General features: G+C 42.7%; 1 protein-coding gene and 1 long non-coding RNA gene across 3 annotated transcripts in view; one reads left to right on the top strand and one right to left on the bottom strand.

The window, feature by feature from the left end:
* Nucleotides 1-1,214: 1,214 nt before the first annotated feature.
* emsy (EMSY transcriptional repressor, BRCA2 interacting) overlaps nt 1,215-14,721 on the bottom strand; it is a 28,930-nt gene continuing 15,423 nt past the window's right edge. For both annotated transcript variants that reach the window (XM_005458253.4, XM_005458254.4), the window contains 7 exons: nt 12,115-12,325; nt 11,795-11,962; nt 9,211-9,366; nt 8,830-8,978; nt 6,309-6,899; nt 4,506-4,910; nt 1,215-2,848 (listed from right to left, as the gene is read on the bottom strand). In XM_005458253.4, the coding sequence (XP_005458310.1) occupies nt 2,666-2,848; nt 4,506-4,910; nt 6,309-6,899; nt 8,830-8,978; nt 9,211-9,366; nt 11,795-11,962; nt 12,115-12,325 (1,863 nt within the window). In that variant the 3' untranslated portion in view covers nt 1,215-2,665. The remainder of the gene's footprint in view (nt 2,849-4,505; nt 4,911-6,308; nt 6,900-8,829; nt 8,979-9,210; nt 9,367-11,794; nt 11,963-12,114; nt 12,326-14,721) is intronic.
* Nucleotides 6,907-8,928, top strand: LOC102082508 (uncharacterized). Its single transcript, XR_266927.3, has 2 exons — nt 6,907-8,635; nt 8,811-8,928. It is a non-coding gene; the product is annotated as an uncharacterized LOC102082508 (long non-coding RNA).

Consider the following 14,721-nt stretch of genomic DNA (forward strand, 5'->3'; position numbering starts at 1 on the left):
CAAATTTGGATTCATCGCTCCGCAAAACTGTTTGCACTGATTTTTAGTCCAGTTCTTAGCAAATCAATGTAATTTGACATACCTCAACCTTTTCTCCCCATTTCCCTTCTTTAAAAATGGCTTTTCTTATACTGAGGCTATTTAAGGACATGATGCACACCATGCTTTTTGCCCTTTGGGAATCACCTTGTTGTTGCAAAAATACTTTAAAAATGTAAAACCCTGTCTGAAAAAAAAATAAAAATGGGAAATTGTGTTTTTTTTGAGTTCCTTGTGTGCCTTCCTGTGCTTTAATGACTCATAGATCAGTGATTAGAAAAAAAAATTTCCTCTGAAAAAGGTCACAAACAAGGCCTGGACTAAAAATGAGTGAAAAGCAGCCAATGTCCAAAAAACCATTCAGGAAGTTTGGCTTGGACCCAGAATCTAAAGAAATGAGGGCTGTGAAGACTTTTGCACAGTACTGTATGGTAAAAAAATTAACAGTGTGTGAGTAGGTACAAGCTCCCTTTTTAAGTTCTTTTTCAGCTTTTTACCTGCTCAGCTCTCTAAAGATTCACTTTATTGCTCTTAAATGTGTGAAATAACAGAACAGAAATAACAGAAACCCTCATTCACCCCATCCTTGCAAGTTTGGGAAATTGTCTTCATTAAATAGCAGTAAAAACAGGCTTTTCTAAAACACACGGAGGCCTCCCGCCAGACACAGACGTGCGTTTGCAGCCTAATCGCATCTTGATCGCTTCAGGTCGTCTTCTGTTTTGCTGTCAAACACCCATTTATCCCTCACAAGCAGCGATGTGAAGATTATAGGCGTTTAACGTAAAAAGAAAGAAAGACCCAAAAAAAAAAAAAGAAAAAGAAAAAAAAAGCAGGTGTCTGTGCCGCTTTTTCATTACAGCAAAAGCTCCCTCTGAACAGGAATTTCACAAGAAACAGGGGGTAGCTTTTCTCTCAAAGCTTCACATATTCCAGTGTAGTAAGAAAAGAAACCTGAATGTGCAGGGTGCCGATGTGCTGGTGGTTTTGTGGCGTGAGGTCAAGTTCATCATCATGTTTTTCCAAAACGCCTGAAGAGAAAATGAAAATGGATAAACCTCATCAGACAAACATTATTCAAAGCAGAGGATTTTCTCCCTGTCAAGGATGGACGGGGTTTTTTTTGTTTGAAACTCTTTGTTTTCAAACAATTGCACCGAGACAAACACAACCGGCTGTACTCAGCTGATTTATTGTGCAGATTAAATGTTTTTTTGTTTGTTTTTCTCATCTAGTCAGACAGTTTGAAAAGGTAGAAAAGAAATGCATACTTATTGAAATTCTCACTGCAACTTTTCGGACTCTGGAATACATCTTACAAAAAAAGTACATTGCTCAATTTGCTTCTTTTCCTTTTTTTTAAGCACCCCAAAATTACACTGAGCAGCAACTCTTATGTTGGACATTATTGGTCCTCCAGGACTCTTTTTGTGGTTCTGCTTCATGTTCCTCACAGAAGAAAAAAAAAATATATATATCAATCTGCTCCAGCTCTGTTCCCTCCTCTGAAAACCCTGTAAAGTGTCGGAGAGTTACAAAATGAGTTGAGAGAAAATACAATCCGTCTGACGCCAAAAGCTGTCCGTTTATGAGTCGCCGCCCAGGAACGGCGTGAGCTGCTTTTTCCACTGCAAGGACGGCGTTCCTCGGAGAAGCCCCGGTCTAAATTAAGTTCCAAGAATTTTATATTTCTGAAAGCTTCCAAACGTCTGGGGCTGTTTGGGTCTGCAGATCTGATCGAGTTCCCTCTTTTGTGTGAATTATCAAAGCCCCTTTCAGACATGCGCTCCTTTCCAATCATCTGATTTCATGTCTAAAACAAAAAAAAGCACCCGGGCCACTTTTCTATAAAACACTACGTGAGATTATGACTGCAGGTTGTTAGGACTATGACAAATTTTTGGATTTTATATCGCCAACTATGCTCCTAATTTGAAATAAAACAAAGATGTTGTGATTTGTTTTCAACATTATGAGCAAAGGTTTTGGGAATTTCTGCAGAAGGAAAATCACCTCAAATAGAATTTCTTGGGGGGTGAAAACAAGTCAAACTGGTTCTTGATGAGACATCGAATTAGTAGTAAAGTTGTAATAGCTGCAAAAGAGGCCGTGAGGAACATAACAATAAAGGTTTCATTTAAAAAGATGGCTGGAGGCAGTGATGTCACACGCATCATGTCTAAAAAGGGCTTTTGCGTCTGGTGTTTAAGGCATTTTCAATATCTTTTCTGCTACTACTCATCTCTATGACCCCCTCAGAAGTTGCAGGTCCTTTGGGTTGACTTTAAATGCAGTGTACTTGCTCAGCTGTACGTTTATGAAATGATATTTAAATGTCTTAGAAAGTAACCACCATACTGTAACATCGTATGCTGGGAGAAACTGCTTTCCAGCTCTCTGAAGCCGGACTAGAACTAATCCTTTCACCTTGCTCCCACTTCTGGTGATAAAAACCACGTGTGCCATCAGCTGCGTGGACGAAAAGAGCCTAACGAACTAATACTTTACACAAAATGAAACACTAACTAAAGTCCACTGCGTCCGAGGCCTCGAACAAATCGTGAGTCTGCTTTTCCCAAAGTGAAAATGTGCGCTGCACCCGTCAGGGTCTCTTAGCATGGAGTGACTACGGCTGGTCGGGGGGGCTGGCGGCGGCGGCCTCATCGTTGCTGCTGTCCACCTCCTGCTCCATGGGGCTGTCCTCCTCCAGCTGCTGGCTGGTGTAGTTGGTGATCTCCAGGAAGCCGCTGGGCTCCACTACCACATTAGACTGGCTGGAGTCTGGCAGGATGGAATACTGAGGAATCACCTGCGTGTATGAGAAAGATCAGGCTCAGAGTAGGTGAAAATAGTCCCTATCTGACTTTTTTTCCCCCACTCTAGACTCTGTGTGACATCACGGAGAGGGGATATCCCTAATATGGTCCTCTCAGTCACATGGTTCTGACTGCGTACACAGAAGCCCCTCCTACTTACTGTTCAAGCCTGTTTGTGAGGGGCAGCCAATCAAATCAAACTTGGCTCAAAGAAAGAGAAGATAAAGTTAAATAAATGCTGCAGTGGAGTACACGATAAATGAGTCCCAGAATAAACTATGGAGCTAGAAATAAGTAACCAAATGTAAGTTACGTCAATACTGAGCATATAGGTTTGCATATACAGTGGTCGTTTTCCCTTTTCCTGTTCTGGGGGAATCACTCTATTTTTTGACATTTGAGACTGTGAGTGCCTTCTTCTGGGCTTTATCATCAGGTAGTGATGCTTTAAGATGGTATTTTCCATCCTTGTTGACATTTTTTTTCAGCTTTAACTTAAAGAAACAAAACAGGACTTTCAGGGAAATCCACCTGTTCACCTTTGTTTCTGAGAATTAGACGAGAAGATCGATACAACTCAGAGAAACTGTTTAGGCTTTAAGGAAAAAAAACTTTTCTGTTTTACAGTTTCATACAAAGGATACACACATGGTGACAGTAAAGTTGGGGAACAGTGAATTACATATTCTTCAGTGGCCAGGTCAGTTACCTGATGGCAGCCTAACAGAGCTGAAGACAGCTGCAGTAAAAACCTGACAGAGCATTTCAAGATATAAAAAACAATCCTGGACGTTTTTCCATTTTTTGAGCCTCTGAAAATCAGAGACTGTGTCAGGGAAATCAGGGAAAATTGCAGTTAATGCAAAATCTTTTAAATTAAAGCTGAAAGTCTGCACTTCTGCTGCATATTGGTTTGTTTGTACATCACCTCAGCTGATTTTAAAATCACAGGCAAAACCACAAAACTGTCAGTCCAAATACTTATAGACCAAACTTCTTCACTCTTTCCCCCTTGGACGCTTCGGTAACCCTCGTTTCAGCCCTGCTTTTAGAACCAATTGACCGACTCTGCATGAGAGGTTAGTGAGGGTGTTCCACGTCTTCACTGACGTATACGGAGGCGTCAAAACTCGCCTTTGAGAGTACTGAGAGGTTGTCAAATGTTGCCCTTGTAGGGGAAAGTGTTAAGAAAAATGTTTGCTTAGCGTGAGATAAAAACACAGGACCAGCTGCTCCATTAGACGAGCATTTGCAAATAAAATCTGTTGGCATGAAAACCTGATTTAAATAAGACGTTTAGCATGGGTGTGTTTGTTTGTGACGAGTTCATCTAAAATAAATAAATAAATAAAGCGCTGTCTTTGTTAAATCTCTTTAACAGTTGCACATGTTGCCTAATGAAGGATCAGAGGATGGCGTTTATGGTTGTGGTGAAAAATGTTTCAGTTTTGGCTGAAAATCAGTTGTTTAGTTAACCAAGGACTTTTTAAAGTTTATAAAGTATCTGTGATTATCATTATGCACCGTCCATTAAAAAAAAAACACGTGTGCTTTCCCTTTGATAACGTGGCCATATCATGTGTTCTTTGTGCAAAAACGTTTATCTGCTGTGTGATTTATCTCCTCAGTAACGTACAATACAAAACGTACCTCGATGACTTCCAGGTCTTCCTTGCTCCTCTGCGCCGCGAGGCCCTGCAGGCAGCTGAACTGCTGCGGCTTCGAGTGGGAGTGATGCATGGCGGCCCCGGAGCTGCTGATGAACTGGCCCGAGTCCAGTGTGCCGGACATGGCCTGGACCTCCAAAGCTTTCCCCAGAGGGCCGCAATCACTGGAGGAATCCACCACCATGGGCTCTGTGCTCGGATCGATCTCCGCCTCCATCATGGAGATCTTTAGGATGTCCGACACTGAGGGCTTGTCTCCAGAAGGCCCGGAGCTGGACTCTGGGATCAGTTTGGCGGCAGCCTCCCCGCTGCTGAAGACAGGCGACGAGTGGTGGGAACTGCCAAAGGTAATCTTGGTGACGGTGGCACTCTGCGTGATGATTGGCTGCTGCAGTGACAAATTAGAAGTACTCGTTATTACTGAAGTATTACAGCTGACCTCTGGCAGGAGGAGAGACAGTAACCAAAGCAGGTCCTGATAAGAAGATCATAATGAACTGAAATGATAATCAACGGCATGTTTGCAGGCTCTGTGTGTGCTACAGCTCAGCCAAAGACAAGATAAGTGTTAATATTTAAAAGTCAGATAGTAGGAAAGCTTGCTGTGTGGCTCACAAGCTCCAAATATACAGACACTAAACTCTTGCTTCAGTCCAACTGTGACAAATGAGCTGATTTGTTATTTGTTCTCGCCACCAATCGGCCTTTGGTTGCCGTGACAGATAACAGAGAGAAGCAGCAGCTGCAGCCAGCATTAGCACAGCCATAATTTAATTTCCCCTTGTTTATCGGTGTGTCACATGAGGGGAAAACAAACAAAACAAGACAAGAGGTTCATTCCATTTGGCATGAACGAAGGGAAATCCCAGCAATGAAACATGCACTGCTTTTATTAGATGCTGAGAATTACTTGGGAATGCTGTGGATTCCCTTCTGTAGACTCAGGGAAGCTTTTAAGAACAATAATCCAAGTTGGAATTTTGAACATGTCTAGAGGAACGGTGTCAAACTCATTTTAATTCACGGGCCAAAACCATGAGCCAAAAGTTAAATACACCCTTTACCACATTTAACTTCATAATGTGTCATTTTAATAACTACTTAGAAATGAACAGGAAGTTTACACATTATATAAACAGCACGTTCCCTTTCTTTACTATATTCACACCTCCACATTAACATCTCCTGATCAGAAAACCACACGTCGAGTTTTCATTAATAATGAAAGTATGTCACATTGTTTAGTGATGTTCAGCATTTAAATTACCTCAGTTTGAACTTTGAATCCACTTCTATTCTTGTGTTGGATTACAACCACACCATGCAATTAAAAAAGAGAAAGGTGGCTTTGAGGGCTTCATTCTGGGCCCTGACCCACATGTTTGCCATCGGTGCTCTACAGTGATGTTATTAAAATACTGCTCACTGTATTTAATAGATGTACAGCAGTTATTTAATGCACTGAGCACCAAAATGCAGCTGATCTCTTTTGATAAACATAAAGTGTCACTCAAATTGATATCGCCCCCCTGGGAGAGTGGGAGATAAAAGGGGAGGCTGGGTGTAGGCCTCTCCCTTTTATCTCCTAGTCATGGGACTGGATGTATGTTTGTGGTCGTGGATCGGGACAGAAGTGAAAATCCAATCACGTGTCACCCTCGACAGGTTTTATCAGGTGACTTAACAGGAAGTCATCAAAAGACAGGAATTTCTGAGGAGGAGAAGCTGTGGGCATCAGCTGCCTCTGGAAATTTACTCCTGGTGAGCAGGTGTAAAATCCACTTACCTGGCTGGAGGCGGTTTTGTCGGTGCTGACGGGGTGGTGCGCCTGCAGCGGAGGAGGGTGGGACATTGAGGTGTGCAGGGGCCGGTGGTGGGACGTGGGGGCCTGCTGGAGCTTCGGAAGCTGTGGCGTCAACATGGGCTTGGTTGGCGTGCTCGGAGTGGTGGCCTTGGCCCCGGCCGGGGTCGGTGCGCTCACAGGTCTGTCTTTAGGACTCTGTGTTAAGGTTTGGGGTTTGGGCTGACTCTGCTCTCGTAGCTTGGGGATTTTCTTAGTCAGAGGAGGAGTAGAAGGGAAGGCGGTGGAGGAAGAGGAAGGCTGGCTGATCTGAGGTTTGCTCTGCAGCTGCGGCGGCGGTGGCGTCTGCTGGGTGGACGTGGAGGTGGAGGTGGAGGTGGAAGGGTGCCGGCTCTGCTCGGCCTCGGCCTGGCTCACAGGCGGCGGCTGAGCACTTGCAGAGTGGGCGGGTTGCTTGGTGGGTTCTGAAGCTGGTTGGGTGGAGCGGTAGAACAAGCCTGTCTGGGGGTCCAAAGTGTCTCCTTCCAACTCACCCGCCTCTAATACAGCCTCAGGTTTACCATGACTGTCAGAGGGCTGGAAAAAAGACACATACATGACGCTGTTAACTATCAGCAGGACAAAAATACGACAAAGAATTTTATGGAGAAAAGACTGTACAAAAAAGATGGACGTAGCCATTGATCATCCAATTGATTTGTGAATTTTTTATTTTTTTCCCCATCTTGACTTTTTGAAACAAGATCCACCATTGAAGTGCGGCTCTGACTGAGAAACGAGGGGCACTGCGCACTGATCCGATAGTGACCTGTCAATCAAAAGGTAGACCCGCCCTAAAGCATTCCCCGTTGTATCATTCCTCTCGAGGCTAATGAGAACCATCATTTACGAAATTCATTCATGTTGCATTCAAAAAGCCTTGAAAGTATCGACTGAGCCCATAAACTAATCCGGAAAATGTTTTCCGAGGTCTTGGATGAAGTGACAAGTAGGGGTGTTATTTTCCACACACAAACCGGAGGAGTCGCCCCCTAATGGTCTTTAGAAAGAATATAAGTTTTCAGATGCACTTTCGCATTTACTTCACTTTTAAAAACCGTTTACAGTCATGTGAAAAAGAGTTCTCACAGGAGTCTGTGCAGTTCTGTGAAAAAATTAAGAACAACTTAACCACGTCCAAAGGATTTCAGAGGTAGGGAGTTAGATGTCCAGCGACATCCAGCAGGAAAGATAGGATTTTTTTTATAAGATAAGATGAACAATTTTGGAATATGTCAATTAACTAACTGAGCATTTTTTTGGCTTACACTGTTTTCTGAAAACCGTAAGAAATGACCAAAAGACGATACTAATATTAATGAGTGTTTTTAAGTTGTTTTTAAATTTTAGGCACAAGAATATTGATAAAACATTAATTTGTGCGTGAAATGTTCATATACAAGGTTTATGCATAGATGGGTCAATGTCCTGTGGACAGACAAGAGTGATGTGGAGATGTTTGGCCATAATCCACAGCAACGTGTTTGGAGAAAACCAGACGCACATCAGCACAAACACAGCATACCAACTGTCAGCTAGGTGGAGGATGGGTTATTGATTTGGGTTTGTTTCGCAGCCACAGGACCGGGGCACCTTGCAGTCACTGAGTAAGGTATGCATGAAGCCATCTGTTTGACACTTCAAGCTTGGGCCACAATTAGATCATGTAACAGGACTGTGATTCCAAGCACAGCAGTAAATCTACAAGACAAAGTCCAGACCTCAATCTGATTGTAAAGCTGTGGCAGGACCTTAAGAGAGCTGTGCACAACTGAATGATCAATGAACTGAAGCAACTTTGTAAAGAAGAGTGGGCCAAATTTCTCCACAACAATGTGAGACAAAGTAACACACTGACAGAAGTCGTACAGAAAACAACAACTCATGTTATTGCTGCTAAAGGTGGACTTACAAGCTACTGAATCACATGGCTTAATTAGATTTTCACAGGAAGTCCATAAAGGGGATGTTTATTTAATTTAAAGGTTCTCTGTGCAACATTAAAAAAAAAAAAAACCCCCATCAAACGCAACGGTTTGTTTTTATACTTTTTCAAAGCTGAAGACGCTGCACTTTGTGGCAACTTGCTCTCAGTTTCTGTCCTCTGATATCAAACAATTGTTAAAAAAAAACAAACAAACATGGAAACCAAGACAATAACTGCAATATAAATAAGAAAAAAAAACTGCACTGCCATGCTTTCACAAAGAACAAGAGAAAAATTCCCAGGAAGCATTTTGCCTCCGGTGGTAATCCACCAAACCAGATGAAAGGTTTGCATTGAAACTACTACTTTCACGCAGAGAAACTGTTCCTATGAAAGCAGTTTACACCAGTTTTCTGTGGATCACAGAGGAGCTCACATATATTTTTAGAACAAATGACACAAGGTTTGACCCGTTTCTCTGCAACACATTTATACATTTATGTTTATTTTGTACCCTTAAGACCAAAGTCCAACCCTCACCACGTGTGACGCTGGAGCCGCAGAGGAGACAGCAGCAGGTTTGGTTACCACAGCAACTGTGCTTGTTTTATATGGCTTCCCCAGCTGCTGACTGGAGGACATAACCACCTCTTCATCCTGCGAGGGCACTCCCACTCTGGTGGCTTTTCCTGCAGTGAAATTAGTCATGCTGTCAGATGATGAGGTATTAAAAGTAGTAGTAGGATTCACACACACACTTCAGCTTCCGTCACTAAATGACCTAAAAAGGAGAACCATGTTTCACAAGCTGCCCACTGCGAGGTTTTAGTTTGAACTGCATTTCATTCCACTGAAATCATGACTGGCACTGAAAACAGGAACTGCAAAGTGCTGAATATGAAGCATGATGGAGAGGACTACCTCCTGCGACGTATTCAGCGCTGGGTTCAGCCTCTGAGGTAGAGGGTTTGGGGGATTCAGGGCTGGGCTTCTTCTCCTGGGCCAACTGGATGGGCACAGCCATCTGGCTAAGGTCGATGGTGTGCTGCCTGGGTTTGGATTCTCCCTTTTCCTTCACTGTCAAGACGAACAACAGTAAAATTCAGCATCATTTACCAATTCAGTCATGTTTACAGCTCATATTCACTGTTAACTTCATCTGGTTATTTCCAACCTGTCCTCGACTTTAGGCCCGAGCGAGGGCTAGCAGACAGAAACTGTTCCTATAAATGTGCACTTAAAGTTTCAGGGTTTTTTGGTACCATGCCTGTACACGCCGGGTTTAGAGCACCAACTTTCTCTCTGAGCAATCACTTTAGTTTTAAATCCAGCTGAAATCTCAGCACAATTCTTGTTTTTGACACTTGAACGGAAAGTTCTGTTTGCCTGCATAATCCAGATTTCAGTGCTGCAGACCAACTGCTTGACTTATTTGGCTCGAGCGTCTCAGTACATAGCATAGTTTAGTAGCACTAAAGCAGATAAAGCAAGTGTTAGCTTGACTAACTGTAGGCTACATTTAGACTTGCTGACAGAGCTGCTAAGGACCACAAAATACAGCCTACACTCAAACTGACACTTTTAAAATTGGCTAAAACACATTTTGCCGCATAACTTCATAACAGCAGTGTGTTTAACATCTGTGTCTGCAGCATGTGGTGATTCTCCCCTTCACTCTTAACCTGGAAGAAGTGAGCAGCGAGTGGGTGAAAGTTTCAGCGCACTGGTTACCTGTTTGCAATGTCACAGGTGGAGAAACTTATAACTGCTCATAAAGCTGGGAGGCGGTCTTGTTTCCGTAGAAATGCAAAAAACCCCCCAAAAACCCCCAAAAAACCCAGTGATAACAATGTAAATAGCATGTTCATGATACGGTGCACCTTCGAGGTCTGGTGTACCATTTGCCACGAGAAGCTATTTGTTATCACAGATATAATTTGTGTTTTGATTGTTGAATCCAAGCTAGCACGGAGGCGTGGACAGGAAACAGGCTACAGAAAGTCGCTGAACCGCAAACAGGCAGCTTGTAAAACAGGTTAAGTTGACTGTGTGGAAACCCTGTTATAGAAGAGTAATCAAAGCACAATAGTTTCTTTACTCAGTGGTGTGCAACTTTTTTTGCTGACTATCTCAAAACCGTGGAGGCTCCATGAATGTGCATTTCACTTAAAGCGTTTCAAAAGTAAGTAAAGGTTGACTGCCACATCGGTTTTGGAAGAGCTGGAACAAATTAAAACCGTTTCTTATAATAAGGAAGATCTGCTTTCCTGGCAGAATCAGGGGAAAACAACAACAAAATAATTACGATAAAAATCTGTTTTTGTAGCGAATCACTCGAGCTCTTTACTCCTCACGTCTCAGGTTTGTTTTGTAGCAGGGAAGTTATTTTTTTTTTCAAACACACTTCTTAATTAAAACTCCATAAAACACCTTTAATGTGCATACAGACAAAAAAAAAAAAAAAGGCAAATTGGGGGATTATACCCCTGAGCTGCTGGATGGAAGGCTTTTAATTTGAAACACATGTGCAGGAAGTGTTGAGTTACACTGTCTGCTCTTAAAAAAAAAAAAAAAAAAAAAAAAAAAAATCCAAACAAACTGCAAAGTAAAACCAGGATTGGGATAAATGAATATGTGAGACCAATATTAACGATGAATTGAGCACCAGAGCGACGAGTACGGCAGTTTTTGGACCGCTGTGCTGCAGAAATATATTCTATAAACTCAGATATGATGCTATGACCTAAAACAGATGCCTTTTACCCTCCGAGGTCTAAAAAACACCCCATCCCCCCCCAAAAAACAAAAGACATCATCCAAACACAGGGTTAGGTTAGATTAAGGTTACTTCTTTGCCGATAATTTGGACCTCATTTCGTTAATGTGATCTCATTTTAAAAACATAAAAAAAGCTCGTTGTCTCCAGTTCATGACAGCTTTATAAAAATTTATGTATTTTGAGTATTAACGCTCTAAAGAGTTTTACAGACAACACTGGGTATTACCTTCATTATGGATCAGGTTTTGCGCACTAAACAGCAATTAGCTCTTTGGGAATTTTCACTCACAGCCAGATAAATGCTATCGGCTGCTCCGCGGTGCCGCTCATGTGAGTATTTAAATATTTAAAAAAAAAAAAAATTCCCACCTTCAAATATTCCATGGGAAACCTTTACCTTTGCATTTGCTTACATCAGTCCTGTTCCACAGGTTTGCCATCTGATGAGCTCACCATCTAAGCAATGCCTCGAGCACGAAATGCATAATTACTGTCGGCCTGCAGCTCTTCGTGCTTCAGCAGTTTCAGGAATGTTGTGAAAATTTGTTTGACACTTGAGGCGAGCACCACCTGTGTTTGTATTTCTGATGAAGCTGAAGCGTTCGAGCTGTTTTTTCGAGCTCCTTTCAACTCTGCTGAATCAGCATGTGCACGGGTGGTAAACCCCCACCTCTCCTCTCCTCTTCCTGTGACACCTGCAGCTTTTTCTGTGACGTGATGGCTCACCTGATGTCTGCTGAAGTTCAAGAAGAGCTTTTATGGTGGAAGTGGCCGACTGGGATTCCCCGCCAGATACCTCCTGGTAGATGATGGTGGGGCTGGACTCCACAGCTACTTCCTGCTCAGTCCAATCCTGCTCTCTGGAGGACACCACGTGCACTACAGGCTGCGCTTCTGAGGAGCGGACAGTTTTTGTTCTTTTAAACCAGCGATTACCACAGAATAAATACACATCACATTTCAGTCAACAATCCTGAGGCAAACACCACAGAAGCAGGAGTTTATCTCCTATCTTTGTGTCATGGGAAAAGTAAAGGGAGGCATACCTTGAGCGCTGCCCTGGGAAGCCTCGCTGACTAAGGCGCTGGCCTCCGCGAGGCTGGCAGCATCATCCTTTGCGGCCCCGTCCTGGCCCGGGGTCTGACCCTGACTCAGTTCGGCGGAGCGGGTCACCTGCTGCAGCGTCTCAGTGACCAGCTGCCGGGTCTGCTCGCTCACCACCGCCGTCTGGAAGACCGGCTTCGGTTTGATGAGAACCTGCAGGAAACCAGAGGAGCATACAGTGTCCTGAAAGCTGTTGACTGATGTGTGATAAGGAATTATAGTCCTAATGAGTGGAAACACAAGCCTGAAAGCAAGGGTTGGCCTCCCGTAGCCTCTGACCTCCTGTTGTGGCAGGCCAGATGTTTCACTATCCATTTAGACTTCCACTACTTTACTTCTTTCTTTCCTTCTCTCTCTTCCTCCACGCAGCCGGTCACAACGAGTTTTTCAATGTTAAGATTTTATAATCTTTTCATTCACTTTTTTATATCAATAACACATCAAAGGTAAAACCAGAATGTCAACACACATCTGTATTCATCTGCACTAAACAGCCTCTTTATCACCTGGCTTGTTATCACTTCTTCTTTTCACTTTATTGTAACACAAGAGCACTTTCGATGCCCATTTTTGGCATCGTGACACCTGTGACTTCTTGGCCGCTGTTGTGTGGGATGTGTTCTGCTTTGCACTGAGCCTTACTGGGATGTAACTGCCTCCACCACCCTAATCCAAAGCTTTTACGCAGTCCAACATGCGGCCCTGCTGCCTCTTGCTTTTTTTTTCTGTTTTTTTGTTTTGTTTTTTTAAGTAAGACAACATTCAATGAGACGGGATGTTTTGCTTCCACAAGCATCTCTAGCTTGCTTGGCACCATCCTCGCACAACATCAGTGAGCTTCACCTGACCGAACCTTTTCTTTATATGTTACACTGTAATAACTTTCACTATTTGGCATCTGTTTGAACAGACTCACCTTCTGCTGAACTTTTATCAATGATTTATTGTGATATAGAATTTGCCTCTCTATGGGAAATGGAAAATTTGCTTAAGTACACAGTGACTCAGTGGTTCCTCAATAGTGTGCCTAATCAGTAGGATTCAGGAACCACAGGCCTATGTTGCAAATCTGCTGCGTCACATTTGTGTAAAGAAACACAAGATCTGACGTGTTAGGCGTTGTTCCTACGACGTCATTATTAACGCTTTTCGTGTATTCTTATTACAAAAGGCTCATGTTATGTCATAGCTTTGCATGTTCCAGGAAGAATACTACTTCCCTTTAATATGGCCTCAAAATAATGCACAACTAATGCGATAACGTACGCAAAGCAGTTGTGCCATGTAGTAGACCACAGACGAGACAGCCTTGAGTTATTTTTGAAAAGGTAGATTCCTGAAAACTAAAACTAGACTAATTGAAATAAAATAAGTCAAACCCTAGTTTCGGTTTTGCTTTTAGACGGGACATAAATTCCAATCTCCCAGGTGAAACGAACCCACTAATCCACCACAACCTGTTACACTGATTCTAATCTTTGCATCATGGCGTTTACATTTTCCCCTTAACGCTTGCCCTGGAACCACATCATCATACGTGAGCACCAGATGCATCACACGCGCACAACATCTACCAGGGATAGCGCTCCTGGAAGGATCCTGTCATTTATATTCTCTCATTAAAAGGGAGACTCCTTTGCAGTTTTATTAGAAAACTAAACACAGAGGACAGGATTTCCTTGAACCGGTGAAGAGAACCAGAGACGGATTGGCGTGAGAATACAACTGGCCACCTTTAACATAGTTTACTGTGTGCACAAATGGAGAAACACAACTGTGTGGGTGCAGCTCTCACTGCTTATGTGCAGACACACTGTTGCTGCTGCCAGGAAGTGCTTCCTTCCCTCTTAATGGTAACAAGATATGGCTACACCAGCGAGTGCACTATTGGTCAAGCCATCCTCATCTTTACAGTTCTTCTAAGGCTTCTCGGTTGTTGTTACTCGTGTAACCCTAGTTAAGGATAACAATAATGACATGTATAAAGATATCATCGATTCTTTTTTAAATTTTTTATACTTCAGATTTATTCGTGTTGTGTAGTCCAATGGCGAGTAAAATGTTGCACCATCTAAAGAGTCTGTTCTGAATGACAATGAAGTGGCTATTTTATTGTAGTGGGCTAATAACAGCCTGCATCGCCAGCTTAATGTTTGTGGGATTCCCCTCAAGAAAAGAGAAATTATAAAAACTTTTTTCTTGCAAATAAACAACAACATAAAATATCTGATGGCGAGGGCTGATAAAAAACTTTAACAAAAAACCCAGAGAGCTCTTAAATGTCCCGTAAGGCTAATTTGTCGTTAGTGACACAATAAAGTTCACTTTATAAATAAAGCACAGCTTTGCCTCGAGTCAGACGGCTTATCGGAGGCAGCAAGTTGCTTCTTATCAAACATGTTACAGCGGAGTTAGTCGGAAGACATTATTTAGACTACAAGTTTCTTACTCATGAACGCTGACATTAGCTGAGTCATTTTTCCGTCTGCTTCAGCGGCTGCTGAGTAACTAGGTCATAAACGTCGAAACTGACTGCTTGAGAAAAACAC

The sequence above is a fragment of the Oreochromis niloticus genome, linkage group LG10, assembly GCF_001858045.2.
Source record: "Oreochromis niloticus isolate F11D_XX linkage group LG10, O_niloticus_UMD_NMBU, whole genome shotgun sequence".
Classification (NCBI taxonomy): domain Eukaryota; kingdom Metazoa; phylum Chordata; class Actinopteri; order Cichliformes; family Cichlidae; genus Oreochromis; species Oreochromis niloticus.